Here is a 25,807-nt window from a genome sequence, read left to right as displayed (position 1 = left end):
CAATATATGGAATATTGATTAAAGGAAGTGCATTTTAGAAAGCAAAACGAATCCTATTTCTAATGGCTATTTCAATTGCTTCAATGAGTCTACCGTATGTGGGGTGTGCCTTTAGAAAAGTTGAACATGCTTACAAATCACAAAAGAAAAATCTTCCTGTTCAAGGAATTCTGAAATGAGTGCTTTGGCTTCCAAATTTTTTGGCAAATGTGACAACGGGCCCATATAGTCAGTGTCCCTTTATGTTCAGAGATGTAGGTGGCTTGTGGTTATAGTGTAGCTCAGATGTACAACTTTTCCATAATTACAGAAAGGCAGAAACTTCTATTGTACAGTGCAATTCTTAGGATAGTCATACTATTTTAAGTTTTTAAACAGAGTATGAAGGAGTAAGATCTGCTTGGTCCTTCATTTGTAACCCAAATGACTTATCTCCCAAGATACTGCATATTTTTTTCTTGCCCAGAATGATGGAATGAACTCAGTTGGGAAAGTAGTGCTGGTCGATGATGAAGAGGGTGGGTGTTGGAGCTGGGTGGCCCAGGTTCAAACTCAGGCTCATCCCACCACTCCCTGCTTGATGCCTTTGGGCCTCAGGCTTTTTTTCATTTGGAAATGGGGGATCACAGTAATGTATACCTTGCTGAGATGGAAGGTATGTGAAGCGCTTATGCAGACATTAAATTAATGATGACTAAACTCAAAGCACAGTGCCTAGCATGTCAGATGCCACTTATTTTTACTCATGCAATGAAAAATCTGCAGTGGAATGTCTCTGCTTGCACCCCGTTTTTGTGCTTTGTGCTTTGCCACAATTTTGGAAGTGTTCCCTAGCAAATTGCCCTAAATGACTAACTCACCCAACTCTGGTCTAAATTGTGGTATTGGAAGACTTGATGCTGCAACCCAGAAAGTTTGGGGGCTCCACTAAGTAAGAAATAAAACCTTCCACAGAGGAAGAAACATGTCTTGGCTTCAGAAACCAGGTCCCGAAGCGTTAACCCACTTCAATCCTCAGGTGCCAGAGGTGCACAGTTGGCTGAGCCTGTTTGTGGCCTTGCTGTGGCAATGGAGAGAGGGGTACAGATTTCAAGGCAAGGGCCACGGGGCCCAAGTTCCTCACCCCTTTGGGGTTCCCATCTACTTACCTCTAAGTTGAGCTCTTCGATGAGTTGCTGGGAGGCGTTGTACTTGCTGAGAGAAACTTCCAGCTGCGTAGCACATTGCTTCAGTTCTTCTTGGAGATTTCCTTTCTCCTCCTCCTGTTTCCTCAAATTTTCTCTCAACTGGTCACCCATTAAAGAGCAAAGCCCCAGAAAGATGTGTGAACCACTCTCAAAGCTCCCTCCTCCTTCCCTTCCCAAGGTTCCCTTCTCTGCCCTGTGCCTTTCCCACTCTCTCCTAAGCTCTGAGCACCCATGGCCTCTGCATCCATCCTGACCCAGCTCCACCCACATCCATCCTGGGATCGGGACCCAACCCTATCTACATTCTCCTTCTCACCATCTTTTCCTTCTTTTTATCTTCCTGTCGCAGAGCCTCAATTTCATCCTCCAAAAACTTCTCGTTTTCTTTGCTCTTTTTCAACTGCTCCCGTTTGTCCTCCAGTGTCTGTGTTAGCTCTGGTATCTCCTCTTCTAGCTTGTTTTTGGCACCTAATAGGTCCCTGTTCTGAGAACATAAAGACTGGGCTGGAAGACAGCCTTGCACTGTATCATATTTGGGAAAAGATACGCAGACAGTTGCACCCCGGACGGTCCCTTAGTTTGATAGCATATATAACAAAAAAGTCTGCTTCGGTGCTCGGCAACATTTCTTCTTTGTTTAATTAGATAGACCAATTAATTTTATTTATAGATCCAATTCCCACTGTGCCAGCCTTCTCTCCCACTTACTCTCTAAATCTTTTCACATAAAAACCTCTTTGAATAAAGTTTTAAACAATCATAGAAAAGCATAAAAAGAATAATCCAGAGATCGAAGACTTTAAATTGGCTGACAAGGATAGCCTTTGGATCCTAGTAAGAACAACACTGTTCCTTGATTATTTTTGAGCCTAACCCTTGAAAACACTTATAACTGGTGATGGGAACTGGTGACTGAGAGCATTCTAACATAAATTCTGGATAATTAGTTTGCATGGGTTGATGGCAACATCTTCTTAAATAAGGACCAATATGTTCAATCTTCAGCAGGGCAGACCTTGGTGTCGGCTGCCTGCTTGCTGCCTACCTGGTACTGAACAAGTTTGACCTGGTCCTGCATGTCATTTAATTTCTGGTCCTGCTCTTCTGCTGTCTTCTGCAACTGCTTCTTTTCCTTGTCTGAGTTTTCCAGCTTCCCCAGGGTATCAGAGAGGTTTGAGGTCAGTTCATCTATCTGTTTCCTAAAGCAAAGGGACAACAGGTGGATGGACTTCAGTGCCTGTGTTGTTGGACTATGGAGCTGGCCCCATGGGGAGTCTCTGATGTCCCACCCCTGGTGGCCACCCACAGGGATTGGCTCACAGGGACAGGGTTCTCTGGAGGTGAGCAGAAGGTACCTGTTGCTTGCCAGCTCCTCTCCAGCTGCTACGGATTCCGCCTGCAGCCTCTGAACCTCTCTCTGTAGATCCTGGATGGTGTCTGCTTTCTGCTGGTCTAGATAAATGCAGTCCTGCAGCTTCCTCTGGGTATCCTCCAGAGTGTTCCCCACCTGCAAGGCCTCTTCCTTGTACTGTGCTGCTTGCTGAGCTGCAGAAACCAGGAGACAAGCTGAGGGCATGTCCACGGGAGGAGGAGTGTGTGTCAAGAGCAGACTCTCAAATAAGACTGGCTGGGAAGTCTGTTCTTTCATTTTGTGACCTACTTCAATTCCCAATCTGTCCTCACTTCTTTCCATTTCATTATTGGTCCTAAAGAGCTCTGTTCAATTATCTGACTTCAACCACTCTCTAGCCAGGGGCTCTTCGGGACTAAAATGAAATAAATTGGTTAGAAATGGCTCAGTATGTCCTGTGTGACTCATCTTATCCTAAGGGACAAATCCCAACCTGCATGGAGTTTAGTCTGGCGAGGGAGGCATAGCCAGCCCACCTGTCATAGAGAACAGTGAAATATTATTTATTTTTGGTGCTGGGCATTGAACCCAGGTCCTTGTGCACACTAAGCATGGGCTCTGCCCTTGGGTTACACCTCCAGCTACAGATCACAGAAAGGTAAGCTCACATTGGGAACTCAGGAAGAGGGATCCATGTGGGTTAGGATATTTATAGATGGACTTGTGGAGGGACAGAGTTGATTGGGCCTTAGAGAAAGGAGAGTGGAGCTCCAGGTGTGGGACTCTTAGAGTGAATGCACTGGATTGGGGGAGAATAGCAAGGACAGTTTGATTGGAAAGGAAAAATGGAGGAATGGGGCAATGGAGTTGAGTAACAGGGTGGATTACAGGGGGCTTGGGAGGACCATGAAAGCCTGAGAGAAATGTTTAAACTTGATTCATTGAGAAGGGACTTAACACAAGGGAAAGATGGGAATGCAATATTCCTTTGTCACACACCCTCACTCCACGGGGCAGGCACCCAGGGCTTATTTAGGAGAAGCACCCAAGTAGGTTCTCACTGCAGATCCTTTATGCTAAATATATTCTCTCATCTGAACATTGTTCTCTCATCCCCTTTTCCAAGTTTCCTACCCTGGGATCCTGGAAGAAGGATGGCCTTACTTCCAAAATAAAGACATGCCTTGGAAGAAGGAGGGAGGAGGATTTAAAAAGCATTGGAAAGAGCTGGGGATGTAGCTCAGTGGTAGAGTGATTGCCTAGTATGTGCGAGGCCCTGGGTTCCATCCCAGCACTGGACCAAAAATAGTGTTGGAGAGATAGGTTGTTTCGGAAATGCCTAGTGAGAGGAGGAGGTGGGTTGGCTCAGGGGAAGTTGTTCTCCAAAGACAAGACTCACCACTGCTGCAAAGCCAGGATAGGGGTTCTAAGTTTTGGAGGCATCAGCAGGGAAACATAGCTCTGGAGGAAGAGGGGAGCTCACAAAGCATAAAGAAGGAGAGGAGGAAGGTGGAGCACAGGTAGAGTCTTAAGGAATGGACGACTGTAGTTAGAGCAGGGGAAAAAAAGAGAAAAAGTGGTGAGATTTGTGGAAGAACAAGAGAAAACCCCCTGAGAAATGCGGGTTCGGGTGCAGGCAGCTAACAGCCTCTGGAAATACAGAGTTAAAGGAAGGTGGGGAAGCAAGCAAGCTTTGGATCTTCTGTTGAATTAAAACGAATTCACATGACATAAGATTTACCATTTTAAATGTACGATTCAGTGGGTTTTAGCATACTCACAACTCTGCGTAACCATCACCAATATCTAATTCCAGAACATTTCATCACCTCCAAAGAAACCCTGTACCTAAGGCAAGAAGTTATTGGTGACCTGAGAAAGCAGTCTTCTCAGAGGGTCACTGACCCCAGTGCAAGCTGAGCAGAAGGCAGCGCGTTTGGAGGCAAAAAGGAGAGAGGGTGTTGAAAACCAGGGTGGTTGAGTGAAATGTGGGGTGAGGGGCCGGGGTCTTCTTCTGAGAGGGCTGAGAGAATGGTGGAAGTGTGAGTTCAGCAGCTGCTTTTCCAAGCTGTGGTGGCTTCCAAGAGGAGGTAAGCTTGGGGTTGAGTGAGGAATTCAAGGGGACCCTGAGACACCGGGGGCTGCTGTAGCCCCTCGGGGTGGAGGCGTGCTGGGGCGGTGCCTGTTGGGACCTCACCTGCCAGCCTGTGCTGCTGTTTGGTGTCCTCAAGAGCGTCGCTCAGCTTCTGGATCTCGCCTTGCAGGGCCGCGTACTCCATCCTGGCTTTCTCCTTGAAGGTAATTTCGAGTTCCCTCATCAGGCAATGCTGCTCCTCCATCTCCACCTCCTTCTTCAGGAGGCTGTTCTGCACCTGCGCCAGCTTCTTCTCCAGCTCGTTCAGCATTTCATCCTTTTCTTGGAGTAACTGAGGAGAGCAAAGTGGGGGTGCTGAGAAAGGCCAGGAGCCGCCGCAGGTGAAGTCAGCCGGAGATGGTCCTGAGCCCTTATCTGAGCCATGTTCTCGCTAGCCTAGATGCTGCAAGGTCCTCCCCACTGTGCTCCCAGCCACCACTACTGGTCCCCTTCAGGCTACTCTCAATGCAGATAAATGTTCTGCTTCTGCTCAGAACCCTCCACTGCCTTCCATCTTACTTAGAGAATGGTGAGATGGGATGCGCATGATCTGGTCCTGCCTTGGCCTCGTGTCTGGCCTCACCTCCTGCCATCTTATCCCTCGCTGCTTCAGGGACCTCTTGGAGTGCTCCCAGCAGATCCACCGTGGGGCCTTTGGATTTTGCTATGCTTTCTGCCTGGAAGATTCTTCCTCAAGACCTAGCCTGGGTGGTTCCCTCTTTTCATGCAAATCTCTGTCCAAATGTCACTATCAGAGAGGTACTTCCATTACCACCCTGGGTAAAACAGTTTCAGGAATTATCAGTCCCTAACTTCCATATATCAGCATGACACATTAATTTCATTATTTATCGTCTGTCTCCCCACACTAGAATGGGAGCTCCACGGTGGCAGGGACACTGCATGCTTTGTTATATTCTCAGTGCCTACAACAGTGCTTGGCATATTGTAGTGCTCAAGAATATTTTTGAATGGATAAATGGATGACTCAGAGCTCTTCATCCAGGCCCTTGGTTTAGTGTGGCCATCTCTCCAGACACTTCCATTTTGACTAGTGGATTTCCTCCATGCCTGGAAATACAGAGTTTTAATGACTGGCCAGTCAATCAGCTGGATTATTTTTAAGAGCTTGGATAAAAGTTCAGAGTTGGAATAGTGCTGGCTATAAAAGCTTGCACCGGCTCCCCAACCTTTCTGTTTCTAGTTCCATTTCCAGGCTCTTCCAGGAACTTGATTTATGTTGGCAGTTACTGATCTTCGAGGGCAGAGCTCCATTAACATTTTCAAACTACCCCATCTGTGTATTCTTAGGATATTTTTAATTTTCAAAGGTGAAATTCACAGTAAGGCTACACATTATTTTATAGCATTTTCTTCTGCTAGCAAGTGCTAAGGTAAGGGAGCCACGCAAGAAGGGAGTCTCACACTCTCTTGCGGCCTTGCAGTGCTGGGGAAGAACATTTTTCTTATAGCTCTTATAGAGTTGGTGTCTCTATTATGACCCATGCATGGCCATGACCTTTTATTATGTGCATAAGAAATACCAAGGAAGCACTGGAACCGTGCCTGGGCCCAGGAGCCCTCAGTCTGTCTCTGCTGAAGGTTCTGAAGCAATCGCAGCAGGTAGAGACCCCAGAATGGGCAGATCCAAGGCCTGGCCTCACACCTGCCCCCGAGGGCTCCAGGGAAATGGGCCTCACCTTCTCTTTCACGATTGCCAGCTTCTGGGTCTCAGTGAACTGCAGCTGCAACTCCTGCAGCCGGTGCTGCAGGAGGGCAGACTCTTTGTCCTTCCTCTCCATGTGGGTGGACGTCTCCTCCCGCAGCCCATGCAGGTCCAGCTCCAGCTTCATCATGTCTACACGGGGCAGGATGGGGTGGCTTGCTCAGGGGAACCTCCACCTCCTTCCGGCTCCTGCTGCCCACCAGCCCTGGCTTTACCCTTCATGATGTTTTTCTTCTGCTCTGACACGGCCTCCAGTTCCGTGCTCAGGTCCTTCACGAGGCTCTGGTACTCCTCCACGTGCAGGCACTGGCTGTCTTTCTGTTCCTGCAAGTGCTTCAGTATCTGGCAGTAAAAAGAGCAGGGCAGGATGAGGACATGGGGGAAGAGTGCTTCCTAAAATGCCAGATGCCCAGAGCAACCAGCAGAGGCAGGAGGCTGGGGAGCAGGGTGGGAATGACTGCGGGTGGTATGTGTTTCTTTTGGGATGTTGAAAATGTTCTGAAATTAGAGAGTGGTGGTGATGGTCGCCCAACCTTGTAGATATACCCGCCCCCCCAAAAGGATGAATTTTATGGTTTGTCAATTATATCTCAATTTAAAAAAGTTTTTGAAAAAGAATGATTTTAAAAACAGAATATGGCAGACTTCTCATGCCCACACAGAATGTGCACAAAAGACTAGTGTGAGTCCCCTGCAGTGCCTGCACTGGGCCACTCCTACTCCTTCCTCCCTGCAACAAGCAGTCATTGATGGAGCATCTACTATGCACCGGGCACTGTCCTTGGTGCTGAGGACAGTGGCGTGAAGAACACAGATGCAAGTTCTTGCCTTCTGGTGGGGTGAGGCAAAGAAAAATGAAATATTGATAAGCACCACGGGAGACAGAGGAGGGCAAAGTGGGCGTGGAGGTGTGGGGGTGGGGCAGGGCACGTGTGGTGCAATTTTAGGAGATGGATTGGCTTCATGGAGAAGGTGGCCTCTGCGCAGGGACTTGCTGGAGGAGGGGGAGCGAGCCATGCTGTATTTAGGGGAAGGCCTTGCAGGCCAGTGGCAAGTTCTTGGAGGGAGGACACAGGGAAGCTTAGTGGGGTTAGAATGGGGCAAGGGATGGGGAGGATAGAGGAGAAGGGGAGGGAGTTCTGGGTGGTCACATGGTGCAGGGCTTGGAGTTCCTCTGCAAGAACTTTGGCTTCTCTGCTGGAGGTCGGGGAGAGCCTTCTTTCTAACCCAGAAGGGGCAGGAATATGTGGCTGAGGATCAGCAGCTGCTCTTCTGGGCATCAGAGGATGCTGGGGAGGGTTGTCTGTGTGGTTTCAGAGTTGACAGAAAGGAGAGCTACAGCATGGAGACAGAAGAGGCAGCAGGAGAACAAGGCCATTACCAAGTGACCCAGCGCAGGCACTGCAGGGACTCGAAGGCTCACACTACTCTGTGCCAACTGAGGGAAGAAAGAGAGCCGCTGGAAGGATCCCATGTGGATCGTTTCATTCCTAATAGCACATCCAGGTAGTGTGAAGGCGTGGATAGGAAACGCAAAAAGGTGGGGGAAGGTATTTTACAGGGAAGTTTGAATCATTTCAAAAGATGGGATGTCATGAGGTCTTGCCGTAGGTCAGGATGTGAACAGCATGGAACTGATCTTTAAAATGAATATTGTCAGATATTTGTAGTTCCAAGGAAGAACTACAAAGTTGAATGCCCTCCCATCCCTTCATTCATCCAACTTTCTGGGATTAGGAAGTCCTGGGAAGGGAAAGAGCCTCTGCTTCTCCCACCAGGGGATCCCTTGGAGCACTTTACTCTCTCTGTCCCCTCTGCCCCATGGCAGCATCCTGCCTTGACCTAAGCAGGCATATCATTGCCTGCCACACAGCATGGTCGTGAGTAGCTGGCTTTGTCATCTACATTAAGTTCAGGCATGACCTCACCTAGGGACCTGACCAAGTTTTGACTATGAGTTCATTGGATTTTGCAATTTGTTTGCATGGTATAAATGCTTATCCATTATTAGAACCAACCGTTGGCACTGCTTTGAAGTTTACAGAATCTTCGAGAAAAGGTAATGAATTTGCATTAATAATCTTTTCTAAATTTGTAACTTTTGAACTCTGGCCAGACACTAAAAGCCTGGATGGTCCTTCTTCATCTGCCAAGCCAACAGGAGTGCTGTCTTTTTTAGAAGCTCTGTTTAGAAATAGGTAGAGAGATAGGTGCAATTCCAAAATCTAATGATGCCACAATCTTGGGGACTTGGCATAGTCCCAGTATCCTTGTGGCAGGATCCATAAATATAAAATAAAATATAAGTTATAATATAAACATAAAAAATAATCAGAAAAACCTGTTTATCCTTCTCCCACCAGGCACAAATCAACCAAAGTGCCCCACCTTTTTGATGTCCTCACAGTCTTCTGCGGTGCAGGGAGGATGTCTGTGGGTAGCTGTGTAAGAAGCAAAGTCTGCTTGTAATTTTATCAAAGCCTCTTCACGCTCCAGAACCTGCAAACGAGAACAAGTCAGGGTGAATGATCGATGCCACTTCTTTTTTTTTTTAAAAAAAATTAATTTGTTTTAATTAGTTATACGTGACAGTAGAATTCATTTATGTACTTCTATATATCATATATAGATGGGATGTAATTTCTCATTTTTCTGAGTGTACATGTTGCAGAATCATATTGGTCATGCAGTCATATATATATATATATATTACTGTATATATATGCATACAGTAATAATGTCTGTTTCATTCTATTATCTTTCCTATCCCCACATCCCCTCCCCTCCCCTCCCCTCCCCTCCTATCACTTCCCTCTATCTAATCTAAGGTAATGTTATTCTTCCTTAGTGACTCCCACCTTATTGTGAATTAGCATTCGCATATTAGAGAAAACATTTGGCTTTTGGTTTATGGGATTGGCTTATTTCACTTAGCATGATATTCTCCAAGTTCAACTATTTACTGGCAAATGCCATAATTTCACTCTTCTTTAAAGCTGAGTAATATTCCATTGAGTATATATGCCACATTTTGTTTATTCATTCATCTATTGAGGGACACCTAGGTTGGTTCCATAGTTTAGCTATTGTGAATTGAGCTGCTATAAACATTGATGTGGCTGCATTACTGTAGTATGCTGATTTTAAGTCCTTTGGGTATAAACAAGGAGTGGGATAGCTGGGTCAAATGGTGGTTCCATTCCCAGTTTTCAAAGGAATCTCCATACTGCTTTCCATAGTGTTTGCACCAATTTGCAGTCCTACCAGCAATGTATGAGTGTGCCTGTTTCACCACACCCTCACCAACATTTATTGTTGCCTATATTCTCGATGATTGCCATTCTGACAGGAGTGAGATGAAATCTTAGAATAGTTTTTATTTGCATTTCTCTAATTGCTAGAGATGTTGAACACTTTTTATAGACTTATAGACCAATGGTATAGAATAGAGGACACAGAGACAAACTCACATCAATATGGTTATCTCATACTAGACAAGAGTACCAAAAACATTCACTGGAGAAAAGATAGCCTCTTCAACAAATGGTGCTGGAAAAACTGGAAATCCATATGTAGCAAAATGAAATTAAACCTCTATCTCTAACCCTGTACAAAAATCAACTCAAAGCGGATCAAAGACTTAGGCACTAGAACAGAGACCCTATGCCTAATAGAAGAAAAAGTAGGCCCAAATCTTCACTACGTCTTTTTTAAAAAAAATATTTAATTTTTACCTGGACACAATACCTTTATTTCACTTATTTATTTATTTTTTTATGTGGTGCTGAGGATCGAACCCAGGGTCTCGCATGTGCGAGGCGAGTGCTCTCCCGCTGAGCCCCAGCCCCAGCCCTCACCACGCTTTTTATCGTTGCTGTTTTTGCAGGGTGTTCCTTTCTGCAGCCTAAGTGTGTTGCATTGCTCTGTGATTTATTGTGCACGTCCTGTGGGGTGGGCAGGGAGAAGAAATTATGCTCTCAATCTCTTATCAAGGTTATCTAGGCACAGAGAGCAATTTGCATCAAGTGCTTGGGCAGCCACATTCTGGAACTCCATCCTGAACTTCTTGTGGGGTCCACTTTACGAGACAGAAGACAAATCTTAGAGGCCACAGTGGAGACTTGTGTCTAGTTGATCAGAGGACAAGGTAGGTTCAGAGTGAGAATTAAGGAAGGAGGTTCCTTATGGGGTGGATGAAGGTCTATGTACTTTCTTTTAAAATTTTTTTTTAGTTATAGATGGACACAATATTTTTTATGTTTATTTACCTTTATGTGGTGCTGAGGATCGAACCCAGTGCCACACATGCACCAGGCAAGTGTTCTACCACTGAGCTACAACCCCAGCCCTGTTTTTTCTTTTTGAAAATAAAAAAAAACCATGAAATTTTTGTCTCATTGCCGTGATTTTTTGAAGTCGTTGAAAAGAATTCAAACAAAACCCAAACCTTGAAAAAATGTAAAAATCTCCGCATTATTTTCTCTACCCTCTCTCAGTTCCACAAAGGGAGTATATTTTGCATTACGATAAGAGATTTAAAGAAACAGGATTCTGTAACTTATTCTCAACCATGTATCACAAAGATCTGCTTCATCCTTTTTACCACCTGCATAATAAGCATAACTCTTTCAGCATTTTTTCTTTCTTTTTTTTTTTTTGGTTCTGGGGATTGAATTTAGGGGCGCTTGACCACTGAGCCACATTCCCAGCCCTATTTTGTATTTTATTTAGAGACAGGGTCTTGCTGAGTTCCTTAGTGCCTCATGTTTGCTTGGGCTGGCTTTGAACTCGCTATCTTCCTGCCTCAGCCTCCCAAGCCGCTGGGATTATAGGCATGTGCCATGTGCCTGGCATCTTTGAGCATTTCTCTTAATCTCTTCAACCATTTACCTACTGATGGGTACTTAGGTTGTTGTGTGAGAAATTTTGAGTCTCTTTAGAATCTCCAACTTAATACAAAAATAGCTCCCTAATAGCATGCCACAGAGAATATGAACAAAGGGTGAGGGCAGGTATATGTGACATTGTTGAAAAATATTTACTTTTTAGTTGTATTTGAACCAATACCTTTATTTAATTTATTTATATGTGGTGCTGAGGATCAAACCCAGGGCCTCGTTCGTTGCTAGGTAAGTGCTCTACCACTGAGCCACAACCCCAGCCCTTATCTGACATTTGAGGATTCCGAATGAAAGAGATTAATTTAGGTGGCTCTTTCCCTCCTCTCTTTCCTCATAGTCTCAATATGGGTCTCTCAGAAAAATGTTCTAGAACAAGGAGCTTACCAAAGCATTGCTGCAGGCCAGTTTATTTCGAAGCTCCTGGATTAGATCATCCTGCTCAGAGACCTTCTGCCAGACCTCAGACAGTCGCTTCATGGTATCCTGGTGCTCTTGAATCATGCAGGGAGAAGGGTGTAGACGCACCTTTGAGTGGTCACCCTTGTTCTCAGGCTCCTGGGATATTTAAAAACGATGAGTTAGTTTTGTTTGTAATTTGTGAGTTAACTTCCGAATTCCATGAGCATGGAAAAGCATGTGTTCATATATGGGAAGCATGGTTTCCCCAACAAAAGAAAAAAAAAACAGTCACTAGTGCAGACACAGGGCCAAAAGTCCATCTAGTTATAGGGAAATGTTAGCCCTCCGGGACTCAGGTCCTGTCCTTGGTGACTGTCTGTGTCACCACCAGGCTTCTGGGTGCCCTTCCAAGGATACTGTATGATATTTGTGCATACACAGGTGTGTATTTATGTAACCCCACTCGTTTCCTTACACAGAAGAGTTTTCTACATACTATTCCAAACTTTGTGTTTTTCACATCAGTATTTGTAGATCTATCTAATAATACTTTTAAAATCAATTCTAAATCAAAGTAACCATGTCTATGTTATCTTTCTGAAACACTCTACCGTAAAGACTAAATTTCTTTGACCATTACATCTTTCTCCTATCTCTCTTGACTTTCCAGAGATGACAAACTGTGCGTATCCATCCAGAATTTATTTATATATTTACCTACTATAAAAGAATCTATAGAGTATGGATCATGTTGGCTTTGTAAAGCACAAAGTGGATTTTTTAACTTTACAAGATTTCTTAGGGATTTATCCAAGTTGGCCCTAGTGCTTCTCTAATGTCTTTTTATTTTTATTTTTTTAATTTATTTTATTTTTTCAGTTTTCGGTGGACACAACATCTCTGTTTGTATGTGGTGCTAAGGATCGAACCCGGGCCGCACGCACGCCAGGCGAGCGCGCTACCACTTGAGCCACATCCCCAGCCCTCTAATGTCTTTTTAAAAAATTGCTTTTTTTAAAAATATTTTTTTTAGTTGTAGATGGACACAACATCTTTAATTAATTAATTAAATTAATTTATTTATATGGTGTTGAGGATTGAACCCAGTGCCTCACCCATGCAAGGCAAACGATTAACCACTGAGCCCAAACCCTAGGCCCTAAATTTTTTTTTTTTAATTTATTTATTTTTTTAGTTGTAGTTGGACACAACATCTTTATTTTATTTATTTATTTTTATGTGGTGCTAAGGGTCGAGCCCAGGGCCTTCCTTGTACATGCTAGGTGAGCACTCTACTGCTGAGCCACAACTCCAGCCCCTTAAATTGCTTTTCTATGTATTTATCCAGTATCTTAACTGATGGCAATATAGGTTATTTCTAATATGAAACTGAAGTGATTACTTTTGTCCATAAATCTTTGAGTACTTATTTTGGTAAATGTGTAGATTAAATCCATAGATGTAGGAGCTGCTAGTTCATATTTAAAACTTAGATGTTGAACAATTGTCCTTCAAAAGAAACTGTAATAGTAGATACCCATTAATTTGTTTTCTTTCCAAGAGCTGTATTTTTTTGTTTTAAAAATATCTATCCTAGATCATCTGAAATCATGCATGAAGGTCACTACCTTCCCAGTTTTCTGCACTGATAATGGGGTGAACTAATGCACATAGGAAAAAAAAAAGAGCAAAGAGTTCTAGTTTGCATGGTAGGTTCGTTTCCCATTAAACCTGCCTCTACCTGAGCCTTTCAGGCCAAGTTAGAAATAGTTCATGTTCATTGAGCGTGAAAGCTGCACATGAGCAAGCTGCAGAAAGGCCAGTCAGAAATCTAAAATTAACCACAAATGACATTTGTGTAAATAATTTAGTGTCTAAGAGGGCAAAGGCATCAAAAACATAACAGGAAAGTTAAAGAACAGGAAGAAGATATCCATAGGTTTTAATATCTTTTTAATACTTTGGGAAGGAAAATGGAAATTGATTTTAAAAGTAATAGAAGAAAAATTCTCTGAATCAAAGAAAAGTGTAGATCTTCAGATTAAAAGAGAGTTAAGTATTTTGAGGGGCTTAATGAAAGATAAAACATCCTTCACCTAAAAACCTCTCGAGTTCAAAGAGATAAAACAGATGACCTACAGACAACAGAATGACATCCCCAAACTGATCTTCAGTACTGGGTGGTGGGAGACCATGCAGCACTGTCTTCAAAGACTTAGGGGAAGGTGCTTTTGAAAGTTTATCTATCCAGCCAAACTAGCATTCAAGAACGATGTCAAAACAAACCTCATCCAGACATGAAAGTATGGAGAAAAATTTCCACTCACAACTGTTTCTGAAAGAATTAAGAAGAAATTATTACAGCAAAAGGAAAAGACACTGAAGGATAGTACACTGCTGAGCACAATAATGTGTAAAGTTTGGGTTTATTTGTGATCTTAAAGGAGTAGACATTTTGTATGTTATAGGAACAGGTGAAAATATAGGTGAAAAGCTCTTCAACTCATATTAGGATAGCAAAATTCAGACATCAGTATGAGACGAGAGCACAAAAATATAAGCCATAAAATAATCCTATTTCTGAAAATAAATGCAGAGAATAAAAATTTGACACTTTTTTTTTTGAACTGGCTATTGATCTCAGGGGTACTTAACCACTGAGCCACATCCAGACACCACAGCAAGACACATCCAGTCTTGCTGAGTTGCTTAGGGCCTAGCTAAGTTGCTGAGGTCGGCTTTGAACTCATGATCCTCCTGCATCAGCTTCCCAAGCTGCTGGGATTACAGGTGTGCACCACCATGCCCAAACTTAAATAGTTAATTGTAAGTAAAGCAGTTTATTAAAATAACACATCATGAGTAGAATTTATTTCAGGGACGTAGATTATTTTGTATGTTTTGAAAATCTATTAATCTGATTTCCTTCATTAAAGGATAGATGTTCATAAAACATCTGGTAAAATTCAACATTCATTTCTCATAAACATTCTTATAAGCCAGATATAGTCATACTTTTAATCTGAAAAAGGACATTAAACAAGAAGCCACAACAGGCATTATGCTTAACAGTGAAATACTAGGAACATTTCCTTTAAAGTAAGGAGCAAGGGCTGAGGCTGTGGCTCAGTGGTAAAGTGTTTGCCTAGGACGTGCGAGGCGCTGGTTTCGATCCTCAGCACCACCTAAAAATAAGTAAATAAATAAAAAAGTTAGGCATTGTGTCCAACTACAACTAAAAAATTTAATAAAGTAAGGAGCAAAACAAAGATACTGTGTTCTACATTGTTCTGGAAGTTCTAGTTGGTGCAGTGAGATAGAAAATAAGTTGTATAAACTTAGAAAGTAAAATCAATTTGGAAAAATCCAAGATGTTCAACTAAAAACCCCATAAGAGAACTCAGTAGGGTGGCAGGCTGAGAGAGGTTTCCTACTCCTCAGTAGTAATTCTTAAGATTAAATATATAAAAGTTCTTACTCATAAAACTAATGGCAACTATAACATATCTAGGAATAAACTTAGCAAGAAGTATGTGAGATCTATAAAGAAAAGTATAAAATCTTAGTGAAAGGGTACATCTGAAAATCAGAATAAAAGAACAAATATGTCACATTCCGAGGGCATGCTAATTTCCCCTAAATTAATATACAATGTGAAAGTCAGTCAATGAAAGTCTAAATTTCATCCTGAAGAGATGTACAAAAATGGCTAAGAAAAATTTGAAATATAGAATAATGAATGAGGACTGGCTCTAAAAGGAGCTATAAAGCATGTTATTGGTTAAAGTCACTAAAAAAACTCTGACACCTGTAAGAATCGGAAAGTAAGAGCAAAAGAAAGGTACCCAGAAAGAGCTCTGTGTATGGAAGAATCAGCATTATGAATTGGTACCCAAACCAGTGGGGAAAAGTTGGGATGTTCAGCTAATGGTGTGGGGGCCATTAGAGATCCACTTAGATAAATAAAAATCAGAGACATCTAATTATATATAATGATACATATATATGATATATATATTCCAGATGGACTAAGGATAAAAAACATAAAAATGCAAAACTTATAAAAGTGCTAAAAGAAAATATGAGATAGACTTTCATAATCTTGGGAGTAGAGAAGAAAACCTAGGATCTATAAAGAAGGACTAACAGATTCAACTCTACAAAAATTATAAAACTTCTGTATGGTGAAAAGTTCTACTCATAAAGTCAAATGAAAAGTTACAGATCACGGAAAAAAATATTTGCAGCATCGGTGATAAAGCATTATTACCTGTAATATATTAAGAAGTCCCTATAAATGTGTCTCCCAGATTCCCTTTGGCAGTGAAGAACTTGCTGGCCCAGCAGCTGCCAAGGGCTGCTGCCAGGAATCAGCCCTTTCTGGGGATTGCCTGGGCTGAGGAAAACCGCTTGCCCAAGGTCACACCTCTCCCAGGGGCAGCCCACATCCAATAATTGATCAACATGGAGGTACAAAGGCCAGGTCCCGTTTGCTGAGCTTAAGACTGCTCTGGGGTTGCATCCAGTCCCACCCCACCATGGAGTCAGCTGAGCCTTTGTTGAGACAACACAGCCTGACTTCTCTGGCCATCTCTCGTCCTTCCCCCTTCCTCTAATGGGGGTTAATAACACCAGCTGTCCCTAAATGTCCTGCATGCTCATCTGTCTTGGAGTCTCCTTCCTGGGGAACCCAACCGGTGACTATTAGAACTAATGAAATGAAAATTATATAATAAATACTAAGAAAACTCCCCCCTCCACTGCCCCACTCCTCAGTTTAGCACAACTTCAAAAGACTGAAAACAGTGTGAGAAGGTGTGGAGGGGGAAAAACTCTATTAGTTATTGTTGACAGAAGCGTAAACTTGTAACATTTTTTTGTATATAATTTAGAAGTATTTTTAAACATTAAAAATAAGCATATCCCATGACCTAGCAACCATGCTTTGGAAATTACCCTGCAGAAATAAGGATGTTTATTACAATTTGTTTGTAACAGAAAATAAAAAAAGTCAATAGATGGTACATCTAGAGGATACAAGTAGTAATGAATATTGTTAAGATATGCATTTTAAAAGCTAGTTATGCAATCACATTTATAATGCCCATTTATGTAAAAAGAGAGCCCTGGCCATTTATATATGTAACTACATCACGGAAGCCCTGGGGTTCCCAGCGCAGTGACAGAAGGGCAAGGCAGGCTGACAGCAGACTTTCACATTTAACCTCCATACTTTGGTCTAGAGAGGCTACACCATTATTTGTGAAATTTAAAAAAATAATGAGAAAAGAAACAAGCCAGGCCCTTTGGTTCTTCCTCCTTACATTTCCTGGCTTTCTCCTGTTTGGTCCTGAAGTCATGGTGGCAGGAGTCCTGGGACCTGGAAGAGCTCACTACCAGACCTCCATGAGGACATGGAAGATTGGGGAGCTCACTGGCAATTCTCTTTCTGCTTTATTGGAAGTGGTGGCTCTTTATAGTCATCAGGGAACCCCAAAAGAGCTAAGGTGCAACCTTAAAGAAAATATGAAACCTGGAAATTAAAAAGCTGAAGGCTGAAAAATTCAAGGGCAGGATCTGACCCCTGGTTGAGGGTTTGGATTTCTGGTGAAGGACCATTGAAGGGAACCATGTGGGGGCCGTTCTGCTTGCTGGGCTGAGGAGCCTGGTGTGCGTCCTACCTGACTGATGAGCCCGCTGAGCTCGCCTTCCAGCATCTTCACTTGGCACTCCAGCAACTCGATGTTGCTCAGGGAAGTCTGGTATTTATCCCTGTAGAGATTCAGGCTCCTTTCTAGGGAGATGATCTTGTCCCCGGCCAGGGCAAGCTGCTCCTGTGCCAAATGGAGCTTCTCCCCTGCGTTCTCATGATTTCCCATTTCCTCCTCATAGAGAATCACCTGTTGGTGGAGGAACAAAACCACACAGAACCCGTGAAGCATCTAACCAGTAAAGGGCATGGTTGTCAGACCCTAGGCAAAGCATTCCCAAGTCTAAACTGGAAACCCGGATGAAGGGAATAGGTGCACTGCAGATCTAAAAGCCATGTGTGACATCAGGATGGGAATGATTAGAAATAGAAAAGGCGGTCCTATTTAGAACCAGGGACCATGCCTATTGCCCCCTCTGGCTGGCATGTGGTAAGAACACAATAAATACTTGTTGATGAGCAGGAATGGATTTGTACTGCTCCATTTTTTTTTTTTTTAAAAAAGAGCTTGAAATGCCAGTGTTTCCCCCCCCCCCCCCTTGGAATTCTCTAGAGATCTAATTTGGAAAATGTAGAGTCCCTCATGTACACTGGACCACAACAGTAAAGTTCCCAAGAGATGGTGGGGAAGCACAAACCAAAGATCCCCTGAGATTTTCATGATCCTGATTTAGATTCCTTTTCTTCCAAATCAATCAATTAATCATCCATCTGACAGATATTTATTAAATGCTCATAAGCTCTACTTAGGTGCAGAGGGGATATATGCATATGAGAGAGTTAAAAACTCTCATAACCTTGGGGGGATAGAATTTAAAATTAGCAAACAACTGTATATAATTGAATGTGCTAAATTGTATGGTTGGAACTTCATGTCTTCAAGGAGTGAAGAGAAGAAGAATCATCATGGAAGACTTCATATTGGTTCCAATAGTCCAATGCACATTCCACACATTCCATAAATATAAGCTTATTAAACTCATGGCCTTCCTGGACTTATTTAACTTGCCTCTCTATGTGCCTCCTGGAACTACCTCCTGAACTAACTACATACATGTATTTATATCCTGTCTTGGGGTTCAACTATTGGCCGAACCCAACCCTAGGCAGCAGTCTGATGCTTCTGTGTAACAAAGCACTGGGGGAACTTGGCAGAACACCTCAAATAAATTTTCAAATACTAAGCCAGGCGCGGTGGTGCATGCCTGTATAATCCCCATGGCTCCGGAGGCTGAGACAGGAGTTCAAAGCTAGCCTCAGCAATGGCGAGGCACTTTAGCAACTCAGTGAGACCTTGTTTCTAAATAACATACAAAATAGGGCTGGGGATGTGGCTCAGTGGTCGAGTGACCCACAGTTCAATCCTGGGTACCAAAAAAAAATTTTTTTTCCCAATACTTTCTCAGTGTGGGGTCTGCGGCGTGTCCATTACTTGCCAAATCCCATATCTATCCTCTTCCTCCTCCTCTTTAGTAGCAGAACCTTGACTTCATTGGTGCAGCAATACCCCTCTAAAAGCTCCACTTTTCCCAGGCTTCCCAAGAACTAGCTATAGCCATGTGACTAATTCTGGCCAATGATACATGAATGGAAGTGTTGTGCAGGGGTTCTGGAAAGTGTCCTTAAAAATGAGTGTGCCTTTCTTTCCATCCTCCTGTTCCTCTCGATTATGTGGAATAGGGATGTGATGGTTGGAACTCCACCAACCCCTGCAGGTGACCTAGACAACGGAAGCTATGAGCAGATGTGATGGCAAAACCTGGACTCTTTTGTGGAACCAGCCAATTTTAACACAGTTCCACTTTAGCTTTATGAAACCGTGGTTTATGCTCACAGTCTTTGTCCCAAATTGCATGTTGTAGAATAACTCTCCTTTGTCCTTCCCTTCTCAATTCTTTTCAGCAAATTCTCACAGTAATCCCTTTAAAAAAATTCTGTATCTCCAAGGTCCCTCACAAACCCCTGGAGATGGCCCTTAAGCAACAGCACCATCTGAAACACTCACTGGGATTTTCTTTAGATCTGGAGGAAGAAAATGCCAAGGGGAAACCCCCGGATATAAATTTGCCTGTCCATTACACAGAACCACGATTCTATTGCTGTTAGTGCTACTGGCTTTAGTTTTGCTGCATCAAGTCTTTTGAATTGAGTCTTGGGATTCTACAGGGATGCTATTCTTTGGTTGGAAAGGTATTGCCCTGGAACATGAATATAAATGAATGTCCAGAATATACTTAAGCTAAATTTATAGGATCTAAAACGCCAGTCCCCCCAAAATGATCTGCACTCTCAATGATGGAATCAGACCCAGCGTCTGGTTATCTTATCAACTGTGTAGGCACCAGGAATTTATAATCATCAGAACCTGATTTTTTCTAAAAATAGTTGATGTAATGGGTCTCATATCTTTATTTTTCTCTAATAGCCCTTGGCGACCTAGACTCCTTTTGCATTTAAATTGTGATGGTCATGGAATGAAGAAGATGGGCTCACCCACGAATAGATGAGCTATACATGCTTGCTTCCCACAGACCCACATGTCTTAGCCCTGGAGCTCTCATGTACTTATGCCATCCTGTTTAGTTTCCTTCTGCTCAGCTTCAGAAAGATCAAGAATTAAAGAGGGAAAGTTTGTAAAACCTGCCTGAGATGTTGCAAAGTTCCCCCCTGTAAGCCCCGTGTTTGCTTTTTAGCAGGGGTGGCCTGATTTCTGCATCTCCATAGTTAAGCTCACTGTACCTCATCTTCTTTCAGCTTGCAGTGATGGTGCAGTATAACCAGGTCAGATGTCTGCTTCTCCAAGATGGACTGGTACTGCAGGAGGGAGCAGTAAGAAGTCTGTAATTCATCAGTGCGAAACTCTAGCTCTCGCTGAAGGGCCAGCAATTTTTTCTTCAGTTGCGGGAGTTGTCTCAGATGACACTCTTTCGCTGACCCAAACTCCATCAGGGAGTCCTCGAATGCTAACACCTGGGCTTGCTGCTTCTTCTGCTGTACAGAGAGAAAAGGCTTTAGCTTGTCACTAAGAATGCAGTTTTTCATCTGTTTAATTGTTCACATACACCTATCTACCCTCTTTCATCTTTTCATCCACAAAGAACTTACTAAACATTTCATTCTGTTCACAGGGAGATATGGCATTTCATATTTCCACTCTGTAAGAAGGATTCAAAAGAAAGAATAAAAAGACGGTTCTTACCTGTCAGAAAGCTTCTTGTGAGGTCAAGAAAAAACACAAATATGTGAAGGATCTAGAGAGAGATATGTAATAACATGCTAATGTTTTGACCTCACATATAAAGTCAAGGTAATTGATTTGGAAGGAAATGGATTTTTGGGTCATGGTTCTTGGACCAAATTTGGAATACCTGGGTAAAGGAATACTGAAAGGAGTCAAGGGTAAGTTCTTAGGGGTTCTGGAATACTGGAGAATGGGGTGTAGAGAGAGGGAGATACTGTCCACATGTAGGCACTGCCTCTGTCTCTACCTCCTGAAAGCAGGTGTGACCTTGGAGAAACTGAGTGTGCATATGTGTGGGGTGATTTCCATCTGCCAATCCACAACCTACCTGAAATGCTACTAGACTCACCCTGTAACCATCACATAACATCATTTTATGACAAGTTAATCATAATAGTCCATCACTGTTAAGAAATACAGTTCAATGATTTGTAATCAATTTATAGAACTATGCAGCTATCATTACAATTCTAGTTTTAGAACATTTCCATCATCCCTAAAATTCTCTCCTGCCCATTTGTGGTCACTAATGTCTCTACCCCCACCTCTAGGTAGCCACTGATCTACTTTCTGCATCTATGGATTTGCCTTTTCTAGGTGTTTCATACATGGAATTGTATAATACTTCATGTTTTGTATCCGTTTTCTTTCACTTGGTGTAAGTTTTGAGGCTCATCCAGTTTGCAGCAAGAATCAGTATTTAGTTCATTTTCATGGTGGATAAAAATATCCACCCATTGGTGGGTATCTGAATTGTTTCAGTTTTAGCTATTGCGAATAATGCCACTATGAACATAAACATACTAGCCTCTGTGGGATATAATGTTTTTATTTAATTAATTTTTAAAATTTAATTAAGTATATTGTGGTACATTTACTATATCAAGTACTGTACTAAGTAATGGAGATAAAGCAGTCTTTGAAATAGACAAGATACCTGCCTTCATGGAGTTTGTATATAATAGGAAGAGAAACAAGATAAACCAGTAAATTATGGAGTGTATTAGGAGGAAAAAGTGCCATAGAGAAGAGTAAAGCAGGGAGAAAGATGAGGACTGTCAGGAGGGAGGAGTTTGTACCATTTTTATGGAGGACTACATTGAGAAGGTGATATTTGAGCCAAAACTTGAAAGAGGCAGGAGATGGAGCCTGGTAGAAATATGTCGCAGGAATACTCCAGAGAGAGAGAGAGAGAGAGAGAGAGAGAGAGAGAGAGAGAGAGAGAGAGAGAGAGAATAGCAAGTACAAAGACAAGAAAGTGGGAATGTGCCTGGTGGCATTTGAGGATCCCCAGGGGAGTGCTAGACACTCTGTTCTACTTGGAGTAGAGAAAGTAAAGGGGACAAGGGGGACCAGATGAAGGGAGAAAGACAAAGGAGGTGAGGTCCTTCAGGGTCTTATGGACCATTATAAAGACTCCAAAGACTCATATAGATGAAAGGCCACTGCAGGATAGTGAGCAGGGAGTGACCTGATCTCCCTCAGATTTTACAAAGGACACACTGGTTGTTCTATTGAAAATCAACTGAAGATGAACTCCATTTTCTCTGGCAAAGACAGAAGCAGGGATACTGGATATGAGGCTACTAAAGGCAAGACAAGATGGCGGTGCAGACCAATGTGGTTGTAGAAGGGGTTGGGAGAAATGACTAGATTCTAGATATTTTGAAAGTAGAGTTTGCAGAATTCACTGCTGAGGTAGATGTCAGAGGGTAGGTAATGCTGGGCATCCACAACAGGATGACTTCAAGATTTTGGACTGAGATAACTGGAGAGATGGAGTTTTAGTGGGAGTAAGCTGAGAATTGAGAGAGAAAAATCTTCTTTAGTGAGAGTGTGTGGTGGCAGCACAGATAAGGTAGAGAAGGCTCAGCCCAGCTCAGAACTAGAAAGACAATGGTTGGTTGTGTCAGTTCAATCTGAATTACTCTTTCCACTTCCCCTGGAAGTTTATCTCATCCTAAATGACTCAGAATTGATAGACAAAAATGGACCACTGTAGTCATCAGGCAAAAGAAATTCTAGGCAGAGACAAGCTGAACTCCTGGCCTGAAAACCTAGTGTATATGGCTAGAAGGAAGTTCATGAGAACGTTTTCCTAAGCTGAACAAAGTTGGATTTTGTATTTACTCTGTGTAGCTATAATTGTTAACATGTATGTTAGATATTATTAAGTGCTTTCCTTCTTTACAAGATAAGAATGCTGCTATTCTTATGGTATTGACACCAAAACAGACTGGTAGACCAATGGTACAGAATAGAGGACATAGAGACTAACCCACAAAATTACAATTATCTTATATTAGACAAAGGTGCCAAAAACATGCATTGGAGAAAAGATAGCCTCTTCAACAAATGGTGCTGGGAAAACTGGAAATCCATATGCAACAAAATGCACTTAAATCCCTATCTCTCACCATGCACAAAACTCAACTCAAAGTGGATCAAGGACCTAGGAATTAAACCAGAAATTCTGTGTCTAATAGAAGAAAAGGTAGGCCCTAATCGTCATCATGTGGGATTAGGCCCCAACTTCCTTAATAAGACTCCTATAGTGCAAGAATTAAAACCAAGAATCAATAAATGGTATAGATTCAAACTAAAAAGTTTCTTCTTAGAAAAAGAAACAATCTGTGAGGTGAATAGAGAGCCTACATCCTGAGAGCAAATTTTTACCCCTCACACATCAGATAGAGCACTAATCTCTAGGGTATATAAAGAACTCAAAAAGCTAAGCACCAAAAAACCCCCCAAAACCAAGTAATCCAATCAATAAATGGGCCAAGGACCTGAACAGACATTTCTCAGAAGATGATATACAATCAATCAACAAATAAATGAAAAAATGTTCATCATCTCTAGCAATTAGAGAAATGTAAATCAAAACTACTCTAAGATATAATCTCACTCCAGTCAGAATGGCAGCTATTATGAAGACAAATAACAATAAGTGTTGGCGAGGATATGGGGAAAAAGGCACACTCATACATTGCTGGTGGGACTGCAAATTGGTGCAGCCAATATGGAAAGCAGTATGGAGATTCCTTGGAAATCTGGGAATGGAATCACCATTATATCCCTCTTCTCAGTCTACACCCAAAGGACTTAAAATAAGCATACTACAGGCACATTAATGTTTACAGCAGCACAATTCATAATAGCTAAATTGTGGAACCAACCTAGATGTCCTTCAGTAGATGAATGGGTAAAATAATGTAGCATATATACATAATGAAATATTGCACAGCAATAAAAGAGAATACAATCATGGCATTTGCAGGTAAATGGATGGCATTGGAGAAGATAATACTAAGTGAAGTTAGCCAATCCCCAAAAAACAAATGCTGAATGTTTTCTCTGATATAAGGTGACTGACTCATAGTAGGGTAGGGAGGGGGAGCATGGGAGGAATAGATAAATTCTAGATAGGGCAGAAGGGTGGGAGGGGAAGGGAGAGTGCAGGGGGTTAGCAATGATGGTGGAATGTGATGGACATTATTATCCAAAGGTACATGCATGAAGACATGAATTGGGTGTCAACATACTTTATATACAACCAGAGATATGAAAAATTGTGCTGTATATGTGTAATAAGAATTATAATGCTGCTGTCATTTATTTATTTATTTATTTTTACAGAGAGAGAGAATTTTAATATTTTTTTTTTTTTTTTAGTTTTTTGGCGGACACAACATCTTTGTTTGTATGTGGTGCTGAGGATCGAACCCGGGCCGCACGCATGCCAGGCGAGCACGCTAACGCTTGAGCCACATCCCCAGCCCATGTCATTTATTTTTTAAAAAATCAATAAAAAAAGAAAAAGGAAAAAAAGAAAAGAAAGAAAATGCTGCTATTCTAACAACCCATTTCTGGTTGAGGTTTAGAGAGAAAGGACTTGGAAGTAGTAAGAGAGAGAGAGAATGTGTGTGTGTGTGTGTGTGTGTGTGTGTGTGTGTGTGTAGGGAGGTCCTCAAGAGCCCAAATCTCCCTGTCTACACACAAGTAGCTATAGAACAACTGCCAGGGGCATGAGGAGCTACTTGGAAAAACACATGATCACAAGTAAGCACTCATTGTGGACGTAACTAAGCAAAGACGTAAACACCCTGGGATGGGGTTCATTCAGATCAGCTTGTCTTATTGAAGAAAATACTCAATAAAATCCTTATCATTGTTGGGAGCCTATAATCCCAGCAGCTCAGGAGGCTGAGGCAGGAGGATCACAAGCTGGAGCCCAGCCTGAGCAATTTAGTGAGACCCTGTTTCAAAATAAAAATTAAAAAGAGTTGGGGATGTAGCTCAGTGATGAAGTGCTTACTACTACTACTACTGCTACTACTACTAGTACTATGGATTAATTTTTTGTGGGGGTTTTGGGGATTAAACCCAGGAGCATTTTACCACTGAGCTAGATTCCCAACCCTTTTTGTGTTTTATTTTGGGACAGAGTCTCATTTGCTTAGGGCCTCGTTAAGTTGCTGAGGCTGGCTTTGAACTTGAGATCCCCCTTCCTCAGCCTCCTGAACTGCTGGGATTACAGGCATGGCTACCACACCTGGCAAAAATCCTTATTATTTTTGCCCAAATCTTCTTCTCTTGGCTTCACTTAACGTGAACTGGTCTCTGAGGGTTAAGAAACTGGATTCCTGGTGCTTCTAGTGCTCATGTGTAACCTCTGATCTGGAATTCCCTTCCCCCATGGGATGTACATGACCTAGATGAAACTCAACTGTGGTCTCCTCATGTACACATGAGAATACATTCTTTCTTTGCCTCTCCTTCTTTCCATGTGCCCACTTTCTCTTCATTGCCCAATAGAATGAGAGAAACACTATTTGTTTAAAAGAAGTCAAACTTTCTTCAGGGTTTCTGTTCCTAGTATCTGGTATGTCATCCATACTTAGATGTACTCAGAATTGCTTTAAAGGTTCCTGTGGGTAAAGAGTGTCTTTCCTGAATGGGGTGTAGAGAGCTCCCTAGTCTGGCAGTGATGCTGACGAACCACTAATAATTTCTCTTCCTAAAGGTTATGTGGAGCCTTCTGGATTTAATTTTGGTCTGGGGTAACATGATGGACCAGCCAGATGATGGGAGATCTCTCAACATTTCCAGTAGCAGAACTAATTATAAAGTTCCTCAAATTGCTTATATCTACAGA

General features: G+C 42.3%; 1 protein-coding gene across 1 annotated transcript in view; it reads right to left on the bottom strand.

The window, feature by feature from the left end:
- The window catches only part of Pmfbp1 (polyamine modulated factor 1 binding protein 1), a 30,330-nt gene extending 9,934 nt beyond the window's left edge, over positions 1–20,396 (bottom strand). Inside the window, exons 1-11 of the mRNA XM_027933271.2 lie at positions 20,148–20,396; positions 17,380–17,598; positions 11,684–11,854; positions 8,787–8,897; positions 6,614–6,740; positions 6,373–6,530; positions 4,736–4,964; positions 2,543–2,732; positions 2,233–2,386; positions 1,504–1,671; positions 1,149–1,286 (exon numbers count right to left, since the gene is read on the bottom strand). Coding sequence (XP_027789072.2) covers positions 1,149–1,286; positions 1,504–1,671; positions 2,233–2,386; positions 2,543–2,732; positions 4,736–4,964; positions 6,373–6,530; positions 6,614–6,740; positions 8,787–8,897; positions 11,684–11,854; positions 17,380–17,598; positions 20,148–20,354 — 1,872 coding nt within the window. The 5' untranslated portion in view covers positions 20,355–20,396. The remainder of the gene's footprint in view (positions 1–1,148; positions 1,287–1,503; positions 1,672–2,232; positions 2,387–2,542; positions 2,733–4,735; positions 4,965–6,372; positions 6,531–6,613; positions 6,741–8,786; positions 8,898–11,683; positions 11,855–17,379; positions 17,599–20,147) is intronic.
- Positions 20,397–25,807: the final 5,411 nt, after the last annotated feature.

Source organism: Marmota flaviventris, chromosome 18 (genome assembly GCF_047511675.1).
Source record: "Marmota flaviventris isolate mMarFla1 chromosome 18, mMarFla1.hap1, whole genome shotgun sequence".
Taxonomy (NCBI): Eukaryota; Metazoa; Chordata; class Mammalia; order Rodentia; family Sciuridae; genus Marmota; species Marmota flaviventris.
The sequence above is the reverse complement of the archived record's forward strand: the minus strand, read 5'-3'. Positions and strand labels throughout refer to the sequence as shown.